General features: G+C 42.2%; 1 protein-coding gene across 1 annotated transcript in view; it reads right to left on the bottom strand.

The window, feature by feature from the left end:
* Positions 1–21,993, bottom strand: part of LOC143299842 (protein-serine O-palmitoleoyltransferase porcupine-like) — a 29,277-nt gene extending 7,284 nt beyond the window's left edge. Inside the window, exons 1-9 of the mRNA XM_076613331.1 lie at positions 21,921–21,993; positions 13,397–13,692; positions 11,720–11,933; positions 11,245–11,288; positions 10,782–10,969; positions 7,598–7,704; positions 5,626–5,751; positions 4,011–4,111; positions 721–797 (exon numbers count right to left, since the gene is read on the bottom strand). Of these exons, the coding sequence (XP_076469446.1) occupies positions 721–797; positions 4,011–4,111; positions 5,626–5,751; positions 7,598–7,704; positions 10,782–10,969; positions 11,245–11,288; positions 11,720–11,933; positions 13,397–13,691 (1,152 nt within the window). The 5' untranslated portion in view covers position 13,692; positions 21,921–21,993. The remainder of the gene's footprint in view (positions 1–720; positions 798–4,010; positions 4,112–5,625; positions 5,752–7,597; positions 7,705–10,781; positions 10,970–11,244; positions 11,289–11,719; positions 11,934–13,396; positions 13,693–21,920) is intronic.
* Between the last annotated feature and the right edge of the window lie 2,056 nt (positions 21,994–24,049).

The raw sequence follows: 24,049 nt of genomic DNA, 5'->3' as shown, positions 1-24,049 counted from the left end.
GGACAACAGTAAGAGAAACGGGAGAAAAACTGCGATGGACTGAAAGAAAGAGAAAGAAAGGCAGAGGATGGAGTGACAGACTGAAAGAGGACAACAGTAAGAGAAACGGGAGAAAAACTGTGATGGACTGAAAGAAAGAGAAAGAAAGGCAGAGGATGGAGTGACAGACTGAAAGAGGACAGCAGTAAGAGAAACGGGAGAAAAACTGCGATGGACTGAAAGAAAGAGAAAGAAAGGCAGGATGGAGTGACAGACTGAAAGAGGACAACAGTAAGAGAAACGGGAGAAAAACTACGATGGACTGAAAGAAAGAGAAAGAAAGGCAGAGGATGGAGTGACAGACTGAAAGAGGACAACAGTAAGAGAAACGGGAGAAAAACTGCGATGGACTGAAAGAAAGGCAGAGGATGGAGTGACAGACTGAAAGAGGACAGCAGTAAGAGAAACGGGAGAAAAACTGCGATGGACTGAAAGAAAGAGAAAGAAAGGCAGAGGAAAAGAGAACAAAAAAACAGAAAAAAAGAAAGAAAACAAACCCACTGAGACTGACAAACTGATATGCAAAAATTCTCCAACACAAAGCAGAAGAAGACACATATACATACACATACATGACGCCATGCATGCGCACACACGATCGCACATGCGCATGCTCTCGCTCTTTCACACTCCACACAGACAGACAATCCTCATCACCAGGGGAAACCGTTCACCACTCACATGTAACAAAGAGCTGGCAGCATAAGTGATGAAGACGGCAGCGAACGTGCCCAGAGGCCTTGCAGCCTTGAAGACATCTGGGGACAAAGGAGGACCCAACGTTCTGTGGGTTATGGAAACAAACGTAACCAGCATGCACACACTGAAAATGGAAAATGACTGCATAAACACCTGGGTAAAAATGGTCATAGACAAAAGCAACAAAAAAAACCCCAACATACTCACAGGTATGAGAGAATGCAGAAATTCACAATAAGCAAGGCAAATAATGATCTAAAAAAAAAAAAAAAAGAATAAAAAGAGCACTATAAACACCCACTCTCAACACACACATATAGCAGAATTGAAAATGAAGTATGTAACAACCCACTCTCAACACACACATATAGCAGAATTGAAAATGAAGTATGTAACAACCCACTCTCAACACACACATATAGCAGAACTGAAAATGTAACAGAGATAAAAATGAAGTATTAGCAGAGTAAAAATCATCATCAGTAGTAGCAAAGAATTTATGTGCTATTAGTTATTAGTTGCTTATAACCAGCTTGTTTTGATCAGAATAATGTAAGTAAAGGGGAGTGAATCACAATTTTAAGATATATAGTTTTAAAGTAGTTTTATCCCTTTTTTGCTTTGTCAGTATAAAGTAGGTAAAGGGGAGTGAATTTTACAATTTTAAGATATGTAGTTTTGAAGCAGTTTTGTCCCTTCTTAGTCACGATTCTTTTTGGGTTATGTACCTTGTCAATGGGAAACCATTTACAGCTTAGTCTTTTGTGAAGGGCTATGACTCTCAAACTAGGTGGCAAAATTGCACTGGCTCTTAGTGCTGCAGCCTTGTGGGCTAGTTGGCCTTTGGGAACCATCCCAACGCCGACTGTCCTAAAACCCTCTTGGCTGAGAGAGTGGGGATGTACTTGGGCAAGACACTCTCCACTATAATCAAATTCTAGCCCAAATAGTCGGAACAGCAGTTGCCTCCTCTGCTGTTCTGATGGTCATAGTCGGACACGACTGACTATCATATATGTATATATACCTTGTGAACTCCATCCTGAAGTTGCCAGTTCTTCTATGGCACTTCCATGGACCAGCCATTGTTCTGTAACAGCCTTTGTCACACTGAGAAGATCTGTTCTTTTGTAAACTAGTTATCTCGGATTAGAAAGTTCACTTCTTTTGGAGACTTGTATCATTCAGTTTATTGTATTTGGCATATTGTATTTCAGTGTTTTCTTCATTTTTGATGAAATGGATCTAAAACTGAAGTTGAACTGTAATTGGTTTAACATGGTGAAAACTACATTCGGTTTCTGAAGTACACTAAATTAATTTGCAGTAATCATGAATACCTACCATCAAGCTGACAGAATGGTTTGAATTGTTTTATTGATAATATTCCTTTAAAGTGAGCTTCTGTTATTAGCACACTTTTTGACTGAATGGTTTTGAGTGAATCTGTGAATTTAAAATGTATTAATGTACTTGTAAATGAAGCCTGATTATGAATCATGTAATAGATATTTATTACTTGTAATTGTTTGATTTCAGGGCTACTTTGCTTCAAGCTGACTTTGCTTCAGGATGAATTTGATTCAAGCTGAAATTGTGTAAGTCAAATTTTCCCCCTGTCAAATTGTGCCAGTCAAATTTTTCCCCCTGTCAAATTGTGCAAGTCAAATTTTCCCCCCTGTCAAATTGTGCCAGTCAAATTTTTCCCCCTGTCAAAATGTGCAAGTCAAATTTTCCCCCTGTCAAATTGTGCCAGTCAAATTTTCCCCCTGTCAAACTGTGCAAGTCAAATTTTCCCCCCTGTCAAATTGTGCAAGTCAAATTTTCCCCCTGTCAAATTGTGCCAGTCAAATTTTCCCCCCTGTCAAACTGCTCCCTGAAAAGAACACACCACGTCCACCCCTTGTTTCTGCCTCCTGTGTCTGCCTGCTGACCACCACACGTCCTTTCACATAAACACCAACTCTCATCTCGTCTTGCCATCCTGGCACAGCATAAACACCCCCTGTTACACACACATTTTCCACATGATAATCCCCCTTCCCATGAATTAATCCCCCTTCCCATGAATACTTCCTCACAACCCCCCCCCCCCCAACCCCCCCACCCGCCTTCCCCCCTGCAAAAAAATAAAATAAAATAAACCACCAAAAAACAAAACACCAACAAAACACACACACATGCAGTGGAAAACAGCACAGTTTACACCTGAGAACAAACAGAAGAAAGAAAAACAAACCAACAACATGGAGCGTAAGAGGGAACAAATTTTCTCACAGAAATTGTGACCAGAAAAACAAAACTTAGAAAAAAAGCAAGTGTCAAACTGCTGCAAGAGATACACGGACAAAAGAAAGGGGCAGCCCAAAATAAGCAGACTGGAGAGAAGGGAAACCCCCCTCCGCTCCCCACCCTCTGCCCTCCTCACCTGTCAGCTCAGTTCAAATGTAACATTTCTTCGCTAATGACTTACTTGCTCTCTCACACTTGGTGAATTTATCAGTGATGTGATTTCCCTCAGATTTACTCTGCGTTGTTCTTATACATGTATGGAGTATAAATATACATGTGTGCATGTCTGTTGTCTCTCTCTCTCTCTTAAAAACAACAGCAGATATATAAGTAAGCCAATGCACTGATATCTCCTCTGTTGGCCAAAATCAAGATTCACTCATTACTTGTTCATTCATTTATTCAATCATTCATTCATTATTTGTTCATTCATTCAATCATTCAATCATTTGTTCATTCATTCAATCATTCGCTCATTCATTCATTATTTGTTCCTTCCTTCATTCAATCATTTGTTCCTTCCTTCCTTCATTCACTCACTTGTTCATTCATTCCATCATTCATTCATTACTTGTTCATTCATTCATTCATTATTTGTTCCTTCCTTCATTCAATCATTTGTTCCTTCCTTCCTTCATTCACTCACTTGTTCATTCATTCCATCATTCATTCATTACTTGTTCATTCATTCATTCATTATTTGTTCCTTCCTTCATTCAATCATTTGTTCCTTCCTTCATTCATTCAATCACTTGTTCATTCATTCCATCATTCATTCATTACTTGTTCATTCATTCATTCATTATTTGTTCCTTCCTTCATTCAATCATTTGTTCCTTCATTCAATCATTCATTTATTCATTCAGTATTCATTCATTCACTTATTCAGTTAGTATTTGTTCATTCATTCATTCAATCATTTGTTCATTCCTTCAATCATTCATTCTGCCCCCGGTGACGAGGGGCCTCAGCGGTCCTACATGTCTTGAGCCAGAAGTGCATGGGCAGGTTCCAGTTGGTGACCACCTCCACCAGTGACCGCGGCATCTCTATGTGGTGAGGTCTGGACACTGACAGGGTCCTGCACACACACACACACACTGCCTGTGTACACACACACACAAACATTACTGTACACACACACAGAGTACCTGTGTACACGCACACACAGACTACCTGTGTACACACACACATACATACACTAGCTGTGTACACACACACACATTACTGTACACACACACACACACACTGCCTGTGTACACACACACAGACTACCTGTGTACACACACACACACATTACTGTACACACACACAGAGAACCTGTGTACACGCACACACAGACTACCTGTGTACACACACACACACACTAGCTGTGTACACACACACACACATTACCTGTGAACACACAGACAACCTGTGTACACACACACTACCTGTGCACACACACACACACACACACACACACTACGCGTGTACACACACAGACTACCTGCGCACACACACACACACACACAAAGTACCTGTGTACACACAGAGTACCTGTGTACACACACGCACACACACACAGAGTACCTGTGTACACACACACACACACACACAAAGTACCTGTGTACACACACGCACACACACACAAAGTACCTGTGTACACACACGCACACACACACAAAGTACCTGTGTACACACACGCACACACACACAAAGTACCTGTGTACACACACGCACACACACACAAAGTACCTGTGTACACACACGCACACACACACAAAGTACCTGTGTACACACACGCACACACACACAAAGTACCTGTGTACACACACGCACACACACACAAAGTACCTGTGTACACACACGCACACACACACAAAGTACCTGTGTACACACACGCACACACACACAGAGTACCTGTGTACACACACGCACACACACACAGAGTAGCTGTGTACACACACACACACGCAGACTACCTGTGCACACACACAGAGTACCTGTGTACATACACACAGACTACCTGTGTACACACACACACACTACCTGTGTACACAGAGTACCTGTGTACACACACACATACTACCTGTGTACACAAACAGACTACCTGTGTACACACACACACACACACACACACACACACACACACACACAGACTACCTGTGTACACACACACACAGACTACCTGTGTACACACACACACACACACACACAGACTACCTGTGTACACACAGATTACTGGTATACACAAACACACACAACTTGTGTTCACACACACACAGTGACACACACACACACACACACACAGTGACACACACACACACACACACACACACGTACATTCACAGCCCACACAGACGTGAGTAAACACACATACACTATGTGTGTACACAGGCCACACAGACATGAAAAAATACACATACATAATACCTGTGCACAGCCTACATGGACATGGAAACACACACACACACACACACACACACACACACGCAAACACTAACACACACACTCACTCACCACACACACACACACACACTCACTCACTCACTACACACACATACACACACAGGCCACATGGACATGGTGATTCAAACTGACCACTGCACTCACCACTGTGTGTGTCCATCCACCTGCGACCACCCCACTCCACTCAGGACGGCGGTGGTTTCGGACATGAAGCTGACAAAGTAATGGCTGAAGCGGAATGACTGGGCATCCCTGTAGGCCAGCAGCCAGCTGAAACAAGGAAGCAGTGATAAAGGTTCTTCATGGCCACACAGTGCAGTGTTAGCTTGTATTTGTATTTCTTTTTATCACACCTGATTTCTCTGTGTGAAATTCGGGCTGCTCTCCCCAGGGAGAGCGCGTTGCTACACTACAGCGCCACCCATTTTTTTGTATTTTTTCCTGCGTGCAGTTTTATTTGTTTTTCCTATCGATGTGGATTTTTCTACAGAATTTTGCCAGGAACAACCCTTTTGTTGCGTGGGTTCTTTTACGTGCGCTAAGTGCATGCTGTACACGGGACCTCGGTTTATCGTCTCATCTGAATGACTAGCTTCTGCTGTCCCCTCCCCCCCCGCCAGAATATGGAAACTTTTATTGACTCACTTGTGTAAACAAAGTGAGTCTATGTTTTAACCCGGTGTTCGGTTGTGTGTGTGTGTGTGTGTGTGTGTGTGTCTGTGTGCCCGTGGTTAACTTTAACATTGCCATTTTCTCTGCAAATACTTTGTCAGCTGACACCAAATTTGGCATAAAAATATGAAAAATTCAGTTCTTTCCAGTCATCTTGTTTCAAACAATATTGCACCTCTGGGATGGGCACAAAAATTTTTTTTTAAAAAGAAGCCAAATTATATGCAAACTGAATTTACTGTTATATTTATTATTTTTTTAATTCTCACTGCGAATACCGCAATCGATTTATCACCCTTTAAAAAAGCATGTTTAAACGTTATATTTTTGAACATCAGCTGGGGAGCCCCGATAATGTAATGGGTAAGACAGTTTCTTCTCACCTGAACACACGGGGTTCGAATCTGCCGTTAGGACTTTTTTTTTTCTTTTTCTTATAACCCGAAGCTTTATAATAAATACAGAACACATTTAAACGATTAGATTTTTTTAAAAAGTGTATCACAAGTGAGTCTTGAAGGCCTTGCCTCCCTTGTTTTCTATGATTCAATGATGATGATTGTGATCAACATGCTGTCATGGGGCTCCATTCAGCTTTAGGGCTTCTTGACAGGGCTGTACCCTCATGATATGTCCCATATATTTCTCACACTTTGCGGAGGGTAGCAGTGACTTTTCACACTTTGCAGGTGGAAAGATGTTTTTCACACTTTGCTGGTGGAAAGATATTTTTCACACTTTGCTGGTGGAAAGATGTTTTTCACACTTTGCTGGTGGAAAGATGTTTTTCACACTTTGCAGGTGGAAAGATATTTTTCACACTTCACATTTTGCAGGTGGAAAGATATTTTTTACACTTCACATTTTGCAGGTGGAAAGATATTTTTTACACTTTGCAGGTGGAAAGATATGTTTCACACTTTGCAGGGGGAAAGATATTTTTCATACTCTGCAGGTGGAAAGATATTTTTCATATTTTGCAGAGGGAAACAATAATTTTTCACACTTTGCAGGTGGAAAGATATCTTTCACACTTTGCAGGTGGAAAGATATTTTTCACACTTTGCAGGTGGAAAGATATTTTTCATATTTTGCAGAGGGAAACAATAACTTTTCACACTTTGCAGGTGGAAAGATATGTTTCACACTTTGCAGGGGGAAAGATATTTTTCATACTCTGCAGGTGGAAAGATATTTTTCACACTTTGCAGGTGGAAAGATATTTTTCATATTTTGCAGAGGGAAACAATAACTTTTCACACTTTGCAGGGGGAAAGATATTTTTCACACTTTGCAGGGGGAAAGATATTTTTCACACTTTGCAGGTGGAAAGATATTTTTCACACTTTGCAGGAGGAACAGTGATCTGTCTCCTTTGCTGGCAAACCAGGAAACAGGAGAGGCCACGTTCACCATCAGAGTGGAGAGGCCTCAGTGTACTCACAGCCAGGCGTGGTCCAGGATGAGCCAGTGAGTGAGGCAGGTGGAGTAGAGGAGGCACAGCACAGACAGCAGGCCGCTCATCAGGCACTTCAGCACCCACCCCAACGACTGAAACATCAACACATCGCCCACCCCACTGACTGAAACATCAACACATCACCCACCCCACTGACTGAAACATCAACACATCACCCACCCCACTGACTGAAACATCAACACATCGCCCACCCCACTGACTGAAACATCAACACATCACCCACCCCACTGACTGAAACATCAACACATCACCCACCCCACTGACTGAAACATCAACACATCACCCACCCCAACGACTGAAACATCAACACATCGCCCACCCCACTGACTGAAACATCAACACATCACCCACCCCACTGATTGAAACATCAACACATCACCCACCCCACTGATTGAAACATCAACACATCGCCCACCTCACTGACTGAAACATCAACACATCACCCACCCCACTGACTGAAACATCAACACATCACCCACCCCACTGACTGAAACATCAACACATCACCCACCCCACTGACTGAAACATCAACACATCACCCACCCCACTGACTGAAACATCAACACATCACCCACCCCAACGACTGAAATATCAACACATCACCCACCCCACTGACTGAAACATCAACACATCACCCACCCCACTAACTGAAACATCAACACATCGCCCACCCCAACGACTGAAATATCAACACATCACCCACCCCACTGACTGAAACATCAACACATCACCCACCCCACTGACTGAAACATCAACACATCGCCCATCCCACTGACTGAAACATCAACACATCGCCCACCCCACTGACTGAAACATCAACACATCGCCCATCCCACTGACTGAAACATCAACACATCGCCCACCCCACTGACTGAAACATCAACACATCGCCCATCCCACTGACTGAAACATCAACACATCACCCACCCCACTGACTGAAACATCAACACATCGCCCACCCCACTGACTGAAACATACAGTGACACATCACCCACCCCAACGACTGAAACATCAACACATTGCCCACCCCACTAACTGAAACATCAACACATCGCCCACCCCAACGACTGAAACATCAACACATTGCCCACCCCAACGACTGAAACATCAACACATTGCCCACCCCACTAACTGAAACATCAACACATCGCCCACCCCAACGACTGAAACATCAACACATCACCCACCCCACTGACTGAAACATCAACACATCGCCCACCCCACTGACTGAAACATCAACACATCACCCACCCCACTGACTGAAACATCAACACATCGCCCACCCCACTGATTGAAACATCAACACATCACCCACCCCACTGATTGAAACAGCAACACATCACCCACCCCAACGACTGAAACATCAACACATCGCCCACCCCACTGACTGAAACATCAACACATCGCCCACCCCACTGACTGAAACATCAACACATCGCCCACCCCACTGACTGAAACATACAGTGACACATCGCCCACCCCACTGACTGAAACATCAACACATCACCCACCCCACTGACTGAAACATCAACACATCGCCCACCCCACTGACTGAAACATCAACACATCGCCCACCCCACTGACTGAAACATCAACACATCGCCCACCCCACTGACTGAAACATCAACACATCGCCCACCCCACTGACTGAAACATCAACACATCACCCACCCCACTGACTGAAACATCAACACATCACCCACCCCACTGACTGAAACATCAACACATCGCCCACCCCACTGACTGAAACATCAACACATCGCCCACCCCACTGACTGAAACATACAGTGACACATCGCCCACCCCACTGACTGAAACATCAACACATCACCCACCCCACTGACTGAAACATCAACACATCGCCCACCCCACTGACTGAAACATCAACACATCGCCCACCCCACTGACTGAAACATCAACACATCGCCCACCCCACTGACTGAAACATCAACACATCGCCCACCCCACTGACTGAAACATCAACACATCGCCCACCCCACTGACTGAAACATCAACACATCACCAACCCCACTGACTGAAACATCAACACATCAGCCACCCCACTGATCAACACATCGCCCACCCCACTGACTGAAACATCAACACATCGCCCACCCCACTGACTGAAACATCAACACATCACCCACCCCACTGACTGAAACATCAACACATCACCAACCCCACTGACTGAAACATCAACACATCAGCCACCCCACTGACTGAAACATCAACACATCACCAACCCCACTGACTGAAACATCAACACATCGCCCACCCCACTGACTGAAACATCAACACATCACCCACCCCACTGATTGAAACATCAACACATCGCCCACCTCACTGACTGAAACATCAACACATCGCCCACCCCACTGACTGAAACATCAACACATCACCCACCCCACTGACTGAAACATCAACACATCGCCCACCCCACTGATTGAAACATCAACACATCACCAACCCCACTGACTGAAACATCAACACATCACCCACCCCACTGACTGAAACATCAACACATCACCCACCCCAACGACTGAAACATCAACACATCGCCCATCCCACTGACTGAAACATCAACACATCACCCACCCCACTGACTGAAACATCAACACATCGCCCACCCCACTGACTGAAGCATCAACACATCACCCACCCCACTGACTGAAACATCAACACATCGCCCACCCCACTGACAAACATACAGTACAACATCACCCACCCCACTGACTGACAGGCACAATAGCCTAATGGTTAAAGCATTGGACTTTCAATCTGAGGGTCCCGGGTTCGAATCTCAGTGGTGTCTGGTGGGTAAAGGGTGGAGATTTTTTTCTGATCTCCCAGGTCAACATATGTGCAGACCTGCTAGTGCCTGAACCCCCTTCGTGTATATGTATTACGCATGCAGAAGATCAAATACGCACGTTAAAGATCCTGTAATCCATGTCAGCATTTGGTGGGTTATGGAAACAAGAGCACACCCAGCATGCACACCCCCAAAAACTGCAAGGGGAGATGTAAAAGATGATAACAAGACAGGGGAGACAAGAAGAACTGACAGCCTTCCCTGCAAAGGGGAGAGAAGAAACAGAAGACAACAAGACAGGGAGTGACGGGCCAGACGAGAAGCAGCGACACCCACCAGCGGCAGTCTCTCGGTCACCAGAGACCGGTAGTAGTCATCGTAGGGGACCCAGGGCCCAAACACCACCGTGCCCACATGGAAGCAGTACCCCATGAACTCAAAGATGTTGGGCAGGTCCATGATGGCACCGCTGCCGTAATCAAAGGCCAGGGAGATGATCTTCATTGACAGCACCATCTGGGCACCTGGACAAGGGACATCATTCATCATCTGCACTGAACAAAGAGCTGGACGGAGGAAGAGACTTCGACCTGACTCCATTTCACAGACATATTTCAGTGTCTGGCAAGTCATGGTGCTCTGATTTACGGTAACATCATGGCTGCAGTCTGGATCACATATATCATATGCATGCCATATCTTTAGGAGTTGTTACAGTATCATGTCATTATTCCTTTTATGAGCACAGAGAAAGAACTGCATGAAAGTAGAGTGCATGATAAAAGCTGGCCAAACGTACCTCTGATCTGGTGCCATGTGGTAGGATCCACCAGCCACAGCTCACTGCAAAACACACACAGCAAATTTGTCAACAGGCAAGACAGCGAAAAATGACAACATCTGTATAAAACGGTGAAGAAAATGATATTTTCTACTAAACACACACACACACAAAACACACACACACACACAACGCACAATACACAACACACACACACATGCACAGAGCAACTGAGCACACAGTCAAATTAGGAATAGGCAAACTGACATCATCAATTCAGTGAAAGGAGAATCGGGAATAGATGAATCAGGAACAAGCAGAACAGAAATAAGTGAATCAGGACAACACCAAAGGTACAGTGAAACAAATTTCAACTTTTCTAACGGAAAAGGAAGCATACAAAAGTTTCCACAAGCATCCCAGCCTTCAAAAAAAAAAAAAAAAAACAAAAAAACCAGCACGTCCCATGACACGCCCACTCCCCATAACTCACCACAACACCAGGAAAACCACAATGAGGACAGCCGTGGCTGGCCCGCTGGAGTGGCGCCCCCTGGCGGCCAAGGAGGCCAGGAGGAGGTAAGTGAGGGTGCAGCACAGCACCATGTAGAGCAGTGCCAGACGGAAGAGCGTGTGCAGCACCATGATGCCGAAGACGGCGCTGGCAAAGTGCACCATCCACTCGGGGACACCTCCCTCACGGGCACCTGTTGGCACAGTCAGTGACCAGTTCTGTTTTTGTGCGAGTGCTTCCACTGTCTTGCACTGGTGTGTGTGTGTGTGTGTGTGTGTGTGTGTGTGTGTGTGTGTGTGTGTGTGTGTTTGTTTGTGTTTGTGTGAGTGTGTGTGTGAGTGTGTGTGGTGTGTGTGTGTGTGTGTGTGTGTGTGTGTGTGTGTGTGTGTATGAGTGTGTATGTGTGTGTGTGTGTGTTTGCATGTGTGTGTGTGTGTGTGTCTGTATGTGTGTGTGTGTGTGTGTCTGTGTTTGTGTGTCCGTACCTGTGTGTGTGTCTGTGTTTGTGTGTCCGTATCTGTCTGTGTCTGTGTGTATGCTGTTAAACACTGCTACTGTGTACAAAACCAGGACACCGGCAAACCACGGATTTCACTCAAAAATGACTTGTGCGGAGTCACAAACAGTGTGCCTCAGTACAAAAATGCACAGGATGTCAGAAGGTCGATGCATGCACCATCCATCCACCCCCATTTTCAGGACTGATGGAAGTATTATTCGAAAAGCAAATAGAAATATTTCTCAAGTGGTGGTGTTTGGTGATGAGTCATTTGCTTTTCAGTTTTCAAGATTTTCATAGAAAGTGTTTCAAAAAAAGGTCAGAGTTAAGCTTAGCAGAAGAACTGATAGATTGATTGGTGTTGATGGAGGAAGAGAAACTAAAGTTTGAAGTCTGAAAGTCTTTTTTTTTTTTTTTTTGGTAAATGAGAAAGGCAATGGCAGCTGGTTAACAACTCAGCTTATGATTGTCATCTATATGTATGGCAATTATCCCCAGAGAGAAACTTTTTTTTACTTTGTATGAAACTGAATGATTGACTGATATTTTAACCCTTTGAAATGAACTTTTTCTCTTTTTTTTCAGTGTCATGTCAAGTCATGTCTCTCTCTCTTTCTCTCTAAGCATCATAAGGAATTTGTTGATGTACAAGGCATTGCATTTCAGATCTGTTGCAACTTCATGATTTTCTTTAATAACTGTGCTTTTTTGTGTATTGTACCCCTACATGAGGAACAATGGCCTTTATATGAATAAAACATCCGCATCTGCATCTCTCTCTCTCTATCTCTATCCTGTCTCTGCCTGTCTTTCAGCACCACAATCTCTCTTTCTATCCCTGTAACCAAAACATTTACACACACACACACACACACACACACACACACACACACACAGAGCACACACACACACACACACACACACACACAAACACACGCACACAAACAAACACACACACACACACACACAGAGAAACATACACACACACACACACACACACACACACACACAACACAAACACTCACAAACACACACAACACACACACACAAACACACTCACACAACCCCCCCCCACACACACACACAGTAACAAACACACACACAACACACACACACACTGACAAACACCAGCACAGCCGGCAAGGAACACAACTCACTGGCCCTTCGCAGCTGGGCCACCAGCCGGAAGATGAGAGACATGACCAGCACAGAGAAGAGACCCTGCACCATCTGCAGCGAGGTGGGCACCACACAGTTCTCCACCAGCTCCCCCACCGAGATGCGGTCATACTGCACCGGCGAGCTGCTGTCGTAGCCTTGGCCATAAGCTTTCAGCCATTCTGCCATCTCCGGCGACATTTCCTCGTCCTCGCCAAAGTAGTCAAACATGCTGTCGTCCTCGTCCCCCTCATCCATGTCCTCAAAGAAGTAGTCCCCGTCATCGTAATACATCCTGTGCACACACACACACACACACACACACACACACACACACACACACACACACGAAATCCAAAGGCAGGGTTGGTGCAAAGTTTGCCAGCATGAGGTTTTGAAACAAAATGTACAGATATTGAGGATCAGAATGATTGTTAGGAACAATCCAGAAAAGCTTCTTTAAAAATAAACACAAAAAAACCTAACTGCTGGTGGTGGTGCTACTATTTTGAGGAAGTCTATATCACACAGTTTATATATATATATATATATATATATATATATATATATATATATATATATATATATATATATATACATATATATATATGTACCATATATATTATTATATATATAGTGAGAGACAGACAGACAGGCGGACAGGCAGAGACAGAGAGACAGAAAGAGAGAGAGACACACAGACACAGACAGATAGGGTTATTGTTATACAGAGACAAAAACAAACATCATATGCCCACGATAGTGGCTTACAGATGTACAATACATACTAACAATGAGCAATATATGCATACTTACTCGACAGAATTGAACATGCAGACACAGACACAGACACACAAAAGTTTCATATTTTGCTTTTGATTCTGAAACCTCTTTCTCCATACAAACATGAATGAACATGTGCACACACATGCATACACACACACACACACACACACACAAGTACGCCTGAGCACACACACTGACACAGACACACCCCCCTTCCCTTTCCCCTGCTTGCCCTCCCCTCCCTTTTTTCTTCCCGGTCTAAATTCTAATATATCATTTAGAGTAAAAAAAATCTAATACTGAAGACTTCTAGTCTACTACCACTACTACTACTATACACACACACAATTTGATTACAGTCTCAGTACACACAGTAAACAGTAACCAAGGAGACAGGATCAAAGCAGCAAAGCATTTTCCAACCGTTTGCTCTGGTGGATCACAGCACATCTGCCCTCTCTGTAGTTTGCCTACTTGTCCAGGGTTGTTCAGATGCTTTCCCAGTCAAATAACACTGATATTTTATCATGATTATGATATTAATTGGACAGTTGCTTTGTCAGTGCCGCATGTGTGTAGCATAGTAAGATCTTACTTTAATCGGCTGATACCTACATGAGTAAATTTACCAATCAATGGACAATTGCAAAAAAACAATTCAAAACAAAAATCATGCTTTAATCTGCTGATACCTGGATCAGTGAATTAACCAATCAATGGACAATGCAAAAAACAATACAAACAACCCAAACAAAATCAACTGAGTAATTAAAATACCATCATAATACTGAAACCCCCTGCTCTGACAATGAATTCTGCTGGAGCTACAGAAAAACTTGCCATTCATGGAAAATATACATTGTAACATATATATATATACATGTAGAAATTAATGTATTTTCTGCAAGAACCATATTTAATACCACCAACTACTAAAAAAAAAAAAGGTAAATTTCTATGAATTCCAGGGCAATCAAAATAATTCAACTTCCGTCATCACTCCAAGTACAATTTTCAGTTCTGTCAGAAAAAAAATGTTCAAATAGATTTTCAAAACATCATAACCCTCACACACATACTCCCCCCCCCCCCCCCAGCCCCTCCACAAATCAAAACCAAACAAACAATACATGTTAAATAAACTGAAATCAAAGCACCAGCCAGTAAATAAACACATAAACACACTGCTGTTTTGATAATATGTCACAAAAACAAAGAGATAAAGACTGCACTTACTTTCTGTTCCTCAACTCCAGACAAAGTAAACACGAACAAAATCACCAGCACATGAACAATTATCCGGACTCTACTCCATTGTCTGATGAGACAGACACAGGCCACTACCCTGGAAAGGTTTATGGATAAACACAGCAAAAAACAACAACAACAAAACCAACAACAAAAAACACAGCACTGATGAGAGAGGAACAGAAGCTCACAGTAAGCTAACACATCCCTCCTACAATTCAGCCAGCTGAAACATTTTTTCTAGGTTCCACAACTTTACTGCAGCAAGAAATGCAAGATCAATACACACAATGCACAGGGTGTTCTCCGTCACCTCTGCTGTACAGCAACAACACAGATTGTTCACCACTCTATTGGCCCTAATAAACACCTACCTCCTCCTCCCCCCCCCCCCATCCCCCAGTCTTCACACCTTCCCCTCTCTGATTGGATGAAAACCACTCTTTTTTCCGCTCTATCCTCACACGGCAGTCACACATCTGCTGCCTAGGGAGGGGAAGGGAAGGGTTGTGTGGTGGGGGAGTGGGGGTGGGTGGGCGGTGATGAGAGCTATGACAAGCAGTGTTATAGACAGTCTCACCAATCAATGATTGTTATGATCACTGTGGGCAGCACCTGGGCTATGGGGGAACCCCTGAGTTAACTCACTCAGTACGGCCAGTCCTCTCTTCTCCTCTACACAGACCCCTCGGATGTCCAGTGGGTGTCTGAATGACCCAACCTTTAGCTTCCGTTGTCAGAATTGTGGTATTCTTTGTCAACATTCACCTCTTCAGTACAAGAGCCTTCCGCTTGCAATATTTTGATGATGGTATTTGGGGTGAAACGCTGTTAACGTCGTCCCTTTCGCCATTCGTATGGAGAGAGTTAAACTAGTTGGGTCAGAGTGACTGGACGATCTTTACATTTTTTTTGGGTTATCATTTTTTTTTTTTTTTTTTTCAGCAGATGTGGTGTAGCATATATGGATCAGTCCACACACTCTGACACTTCCTTGAAACTGAAACTGAATCTGAAACTGATTGGATGAAAACCACTCCTTGTTTCTGATCGGGTGCCTGCACCCCCCCACCTCCTCCCAACCCCCCCAAAAGTTTCTTCCTTGATAAAAAGTGTTTTGATCATTCAATAAATAAATCAACAACAATTACTTTTTTTGTTTTTGATTTTAATTATTATCATTGTTATCTCCTTTCTACTTTTTCACCTGTATAACTGAAAATGAATATAAACAAATAAAACCATCCTCTTTTAAGCATTACACCAGTTGGCAGAGTGGCTATTCTGAAATCACTTGTTCTATCTAAACTAATACATCTTTGGATTCTGCTACCTAACCCACCTGATGATTTTGTTAAAAGACTTAAGGAAATGTGTTTTTCGTTTGTCTGGAATGGGAAGCAAGATAGAATTAACAGAAAGACTTCAATTAAAACTGAGAAACAAGGAGGTTTAAATATACCGGACATTAGAAAATATATTCATGCTCTAAGCTATCATGGTTAAGAAAATTTGAAGCCACGCACCACAAATGGAAATCCATCGCAACAAAAGTGTGCCCAGTTCTTGAAAACTTAGCATATTGTGGATCAGCATATGAGTCTAGATATAGGATTACAAATACATTCTGGTCCCATACACTTCAAACATACAAAATACCCTTTTATACTTTGAAACCTAGAAACTCAAAAGAAATACTTTCCCAACCTGTATTCTGTTTTATGTTATTGTGCACTAAATCATTATTTTTCTTCTTCTTTCTGTTGTGAGTTATTGCGCACGCGCGCGCGTGTATGTGTGTGTGTCTGATGTTTATTGTAAAGCGCTTTGAGCTCTCTTTAAGGGAGGAAAGTGCTCAACAAATGTCCATTATTATTATTATTATTATTATGAAAACAAAAATTGGCAGTAAAATTATCAGGAATGACAAACTGATGGGAGAAGGAAAATATGCCATTAAACACTTCCTTAAAAGTAATGGAGATTTTATTAAATACAATGATTTTTTTGGGTTTTTTTTTTTTTGACATTAATTGTCAGACTAATTTTGTCACTTTTAATGGATGGGTCTCTTCAATAAAGGAATATATTAAACAAACAGGAATAAAACTAACCAATAATGATGATGGACTTACAGATATGCCAAATGCACTAACATTTATTCAAACTGCACAGAAGGGATCAAAAATATTGTACAATGTATTAACAAAAAATGATGATACACAAAAATGTTGCTTAAAATGGACTAATAAATCAAATATTGATGTTCGTTGGAGCACTGCCTTTTGCAAAATTCATAAAATTAAAGATGTTAAAATAAAATGGCTGCAAATGTAAATCGTCCACAGGATTCTTGCAACTAAATGTTGTCTTAAACGCCATGGGAGTACCGGATACAAATAACTGCATGCAGTGTAGTGATGCAAGAGACTCCACAGAACATTGTTTGTGGCATTGTAAACATATACAGTCCTTTTGGAGACTTTTGGTTCTTGTTAGCAAATTATATACAATAATCTTTATTGAAGAATGAAGCTTTTCAAAAGGGAAGGAAACTGAGGACAGTGTAAAACTGTTTCATCACCTCCCTGATGGGTTGCACCTTCCACCATTTTGTAGAAAAAAAGACGGCCTGCACATGCTACTTCACTTTCAAGCATACAAAACTGAAAAAGTAAACTGCAAGATGAGTAAAAGAAGAGACTGATTTTCTATAAAACATTGGGTTGTACACACTTCAGACAATCATTCTCTTCATGGTTGCTGCTTAAACTACTTTTTTTTCCTTTCTGTCTTTCTTTCTTTTTTTCTTTTCTTTTTTTTTTTGCTGCTCCATCATTTGCACCATTTCAGTGGCAGTGCTTCCACAGCACACACTCTAACTTCCTCCCATATACACTTACACCCAGGTTCGTCTGTCACGATCCAAGCATCTGCAGAAGTGGAAGGATATTGGAACTGGGGTCACCATGACAGCAGAGCATGAAAGCTTTAACACACTGTGAACATGGGACATTCTGCACTGTCCTGGACTGCAGTTTGTGCCGTGCTGCACCCAACCATGTGGTGCTGTGCTGTGAACAGTGGTGTGCAGGACTTTCATCTGTTATTGCTTTTTGCTGTGCTGTACTGTACAAACCAGTCTTCCATCACATTGTCTTGTACTGTACTGCAACTTGGTGAATGTGTGAGACTGCATACGGACTGTTTTGTGCTTCATACTACACTGAATGTGCTGCTAGTAGCATGACTGCTGTGTGTTAAACTGTGTTTTGGTGTTTTCATTACAATAGGACATGTTGCTAGGGATTTGGGCTATTGTCCTCATTGAAAAATACTCATAACAAAATCCTCTTCTTCCATGTGGGCACATGTGTGTGTGTGTGATATATGTGTGATGTATGTAAGTGCTTGTGTGTGTGTGTGTGTGTGTGTGTGTGTGTGTGTGTGTGTGTGTGTGTATATATATGACCGTGGATTTCTTTCTTTTTCTGTCAATGCACACTCACGCACACACTGACTGTGAGACCAGACAAATAGTTACGGGCAGAGGACAGGACTGAAAAAGATAGAAAAGCAGCAGCACATCATGCAGGTACTCACTGAGCATTGCCTCACATGTATCTCAGTGCCACACTACTGATCATACCCACGAAAAAGTGTCACTACTGTCACTACTATTGTCCTTACCATCTGACGGGTGCAACAGCTGAGTGGTTAAAGTGTTGGACTTTCCATCTGAGAGTCCAGGGTTCGAATCTTGGTAATAGCGCCTGGTGGGTATAGGGTGGACATTTTTCTGATCTCTCAGGTCAACATTATGTGCAGACCTGCTTGTGCCTGAACCCCCTTCGTGTGAAAACGCAAGCAGAAGATCGAAAACACATGTTAAAGATCTTGTAATCCATGTCAGCATTTCGTGGGTTATGGAAACAAGAATATACCCAGCATGCACCCCCCAAAAAAAACTGAGTATGGCTGCCTACATGGCAGGGTAACAAGGGTCATACATGTAAAGCCCTACTCATGTACGTACTTGTGAACATGGGAGTTGCAGCCCACGAACGAAGAAGAAGAAGTCCTTAACACATAAATGATTGCAAGTTTGTCTCAAATTATATATACCTTTCACTACACAAGCAGTCACTGAGCCAGAATCAAAACAGTATTTACAAAGTTTCTGAACATAAACTATTCACAAACGAAACGTTCTATACATACACAGGTCCGTGTCACAGTCATCACGTCATGAACTATGTCACACAAAGGTGACACGAATGTTATAGATATACCTTGAACTATAGTTGAATTCAATTCAAATACTTTGTCTGCTTCTACCGAAACAGAAAATTTTGAATTGAAGCAGTCACACCAGTTACTGCACAAATATACACCACAATTTTCACACTTGCACTTTTTGAATTTTTCATCATCCGCTATGTTTTCTTCTGTAGCAGCAGCTAATTGCACTTTCACCTCTTCATTAAGTTGTAACAGATTAAAATCATTATCTGATAAAGCATTGTAAAATTCATCATCTGAAAATTGGTCAGAATCTGATTTTTCTACACATTTCGTTTTCTGTATACTAGTGTGCACACTGCACATCGGCAAGAATGTAGGGGCAGCCACTTTCCCGAGGCCAAGGGAATGGGAAAAGAGTGTCTGGCATCCATTCCATTCATAAATTATACTGTCCCACTTAAGACCGAGTCAAGGATCTATAGATGATGCGTGCTGATGATGCGACTCATGTTAAGTTCAAAGCACTCACCGTGAGAACCGATTTTCCATGTCCTAGAAAGGAAAGTGAGAATTCTCTACTGCACAGTTTACCATGCTCCAGGAATATTGGGTAAAAGTCCTGTAAAGTGGAAAACCATGCTGCAGGAATGAAAGAGTTAAAGCAGTTTATGTAGCTCCATCTATCTGCCAAGTGTCATACCTGCTGACTGAACTTCTTTTCCATTGCTCACACTACAGGGCTTCTCCAGTTTTTCATGTGACAAGATTCTCTGTGGCTAGAATCTCACATGTGAACATCAAATTTCTAGCACCAAAAATGCCTCAACTAGGAAAACAATTAAAGAAACCTGGAAATCACAGAAAAGGGATCATTACCTGACAGATATTCAGTATTAGATTGCCTTTGTCGTATCCAACATCTACGGTCAGAAACCTGCATGCATGATCCCAGGCCAAATTTCCCAGCACAAGAAACTCTGAGTATGACCTAAACCTAGTAAAAAGTAAATATCATACTGTCTGCTCCACATACTGTAGCAAAATCAGAAATCAGTCAATCTTCTCACAACATGATGGATAATTTGCATACATTTTCAATCCAAATATATTGTACTGGACTTGCGATCAATTATGTGTGCATCCTTAAAATAACATAAAAATGAAAAGAATATTTCATGACTGAGTTTCCCAAAGTATGAGGAGAAAAAAAAAGGAAAGGAAAAAAAAAAGAAAAAAAAAGTGACAGTGAGAAATAATGACTAGTCCAAAACTGAGGCAATGACAGATATATACAAAGCAGACAGACTGGCAAACAAACTCACAGAAAGAAACTTTTCTTTGTTGTATAGTCTATTACAAAACTTTAGAAATTACCTAATAATTTCAATTGTTTTTGCTATATAGGCTGCAAAATTTGTTTAAAGTGGCAGATGTGTGGGAAGGAGGGGGTAAGAGCAAGAGGAGTAAAGGAATATGTTATTTGATGTGTAAGACAGAATGAAAGCGAACGATAGACAGAGACGGATACTGAGATAAACTGGCAGAGACACGGCGTGAGAGCGAAAACAAACCATGGTATGCAGCACTGATAGCAGGAGCTTGAGGCCCAGAACTTATAAAGTGTGTGCTCTCTCAGTATAACTGGCATTTGAAGACAGAATGAGCCAGAGTTGTGTGTGTGTGTGTGTGTGTAGTGTGTGTGTGTGTGTGTGTGTGTGTGTGTGTGTGTGTGTGTGTGTGTGTGCGTGCGTGCGTGCGTGCGTGCGTGTATGTGTGTGTGGTGAGAGGACAGAGAGAGAAAGAGAGAGAGAGAGAGAGTCAGAGAGACAGTCAGAGAGAGAGGGAGTCAGAGAGAGAGAGAGAGAGAGAGAGAGAGAGAGAGAGAGAGAGAGAGAGAGAGAGAGAGAGAGAGAGCAATTCAGCTTCAGGAATTTAGATGGCTAAAGTGCAACATTACTGTCTATTCCGTCCCACTTTAGCATCCTAAATTCAGCTCCAGAAATTTAGGTAGTTAAAATGCGACATTACCCGATGATAATACTGAGCATTCATGTGGTTTATATCTAATTATTTATGTTTCACCAGTGTGTGATTTAAAAAAAATAAATCGAGAGAGACTAAGAGAGAGAGAGAGGGGGAGAGAGACTTCGACTCAGACACAAGACTTTACAAGGACAAGAACGGTGTGCATTCAAAGAGATACTCTGCATGCGTACACCTCTAAAATAAAAACCCAGCATGTACCTTGCAATGCAAACACACGGCAAACGGCGAACCGTCAACGAATAAACCACTTTTGTGTTTGCTTACACGTCAGATCCACATTGGTTATTCCCGCATGCAAACATATAAGCCATTGGAGTGACCGTCCTTTTGAAACTTATAATTGAGTTGTGTCCCTTTAAAAGTCCGACGTCTGATCACAGACACGATTATCTTATTATTAATATTTGTGTCTATGGTCCTGCTGCAAAATAAAATAAACAAATAACAGTCGCGAAAAGTAACAAATATTTCAATTTTAGGTACAACTGTAGGAAAAGCTTATTCTGTTTTCATGAATTTTCTCTGAAAGAAAAAGGAATACAAAGAGACAAATGGGGCAGGCCTCTGCCAATCTTCGGATTCCATAACACATACAGAGATACACACTTGACACACAAGCTTAGTCACACGCACGCACCAGTTACAGTAGTCTAGTCTTGACAGAATGAAAGAAACAGAGAGTTTATTGGATCCCTTTATCAAATAAAGAATTGAAAAACTTTACCAGAAAGTCCATGACTAAACTAGACTTGCAAGCATATTTCTTTTTAACAAACCACGTAGTGTAAACCCGTCAGGTCCTGCCGCTTTACATTTCTTTAGTTTTCCCAGAACAAATTGAACTTCTGTTCATAGAAACTAATATCTCTAGTGTCTAGGAATTCTAGTGTCTATGTTCTGTTGAAATAGGGCGATGCAAATTATCGTGCTTAAAAAAAAAAAGAGTATCATTGCTATTATATTATTTTTCAAAATGTTCTTCATCATTGTTGTTATCCTGACATTGTTATCGGAATTTTCACTTTTAAGCAGTTGTTTAAAATGTTGAAACCACATATCCACACAAATATCGTTTGTTGGTTGTTTCTTTTCTTTCATTCCTTGAGATTTTGACCGTGCTATGTTTACCGTGAGAATGTCGTGTTGCCATGAAACATAGGAGACTGAAAATCTCGCAAAAATGTTTCTGCTAAACATAAAAAAATCAAAAGATCGAAGAAAGGATGCAAATTCATTATTCAGTGTACAGTTTAGTAACAGAACAAAACAAAAAAAAATCGATCTATTACAAAATCAACGTGTGACTCAAGTCGACACGTGCAGATGGACAAGGGCCGAAACTGAGTTGCACATATTTGCATACGACACACCAACACACGCACTCACACCATCACATGACAAGGAGAGCACCGATATCACCATGGCACACCGTTGCATGCCTCGCACGTGCAATATCTGTCTCTCCTCCACTCCGGTCCTGTGGCAAGTTCGACTTAGTAACCGGTGTCGCCTCAATGTAATTCCCTTTCCCCAACCACAGACAAGTTTCAGGGCCGGTCGATTTCAGTTCTTCCAGTGTCTGACCAGCACCAACAGTGAACCGCTCAGTTCCCGTCGATGAGGATATGACTGAGGACTTTGGCAGCATGCCGCCAGTCCTAGCCTTCTTCAGGTGGGGGGTCAGCTTCCTCCTCACGTCTCTCACTCGTCCTCCCTATAAACATATCCGTGCCCTTAAGCTTACGTTTTCCTTTTTGGATATCCGTTTTCTGTTGACTGGTACAGCAGCATATTTGGACCACAAATCAGTGGTTTTCCCCCGGTGTCAATTCTAGCTGGTCCAGTTTATGTTGATTAGCTGATATGACCCATGGAAGTACAGTAGTCAGAACTACCCCCCTTCCCCCACTGGCACCCCTGATTAGATTTTTTTTTTCACTTAGCGCCCCCCTCCCCCTTAACACCATCTCTTGGGTGTGTCATTTTAGGCCAGCTTGAAATGACTCCCAGGGGTACGTTTAGCCCAGGTAGAATTGACCCCCTTCCCTTACTAAGCCAACATTGAAATAAGTATGTAAGTTTAATTTGGTTTTCCTTTTTTTTTGTACATTTTAATAGAATGTGACAGTCATTAGATAATCAAAAGGTACAGTTTTTACACACAAAATCGCAGATCTTACACCAACAATGATTTTCAAAGTTTCGCCGTGATTTTTATAGTAAAAAAAAATTTAAATGAAATAAAGAGCCCCCCTTTTCCCCCCTTCCTCCCCGCAAAAAAGAAAGAAAAAGCTATATCATTTTTGTCAACAATATTTTGATATATG

The sequence above is a fragment of the Babylonia areolata genome, chromosome 25 (assembly GCF_041734735.1).
Source record: "Babylonia areolata isolate BAREFJ2019XMU chromosome 25, ASM4173473v1, whole genome shotgun sequence".
NCBI classification, from domain to species: Eukaryota; Metazoa; Mollusca; class Gastropoda; order Neogastropoda; family Buccinidae; genus Babylonia; species Babylonia areolata.
This window is presented reverse-complemented; position numbering and strand designations above follow the sequence as displayed.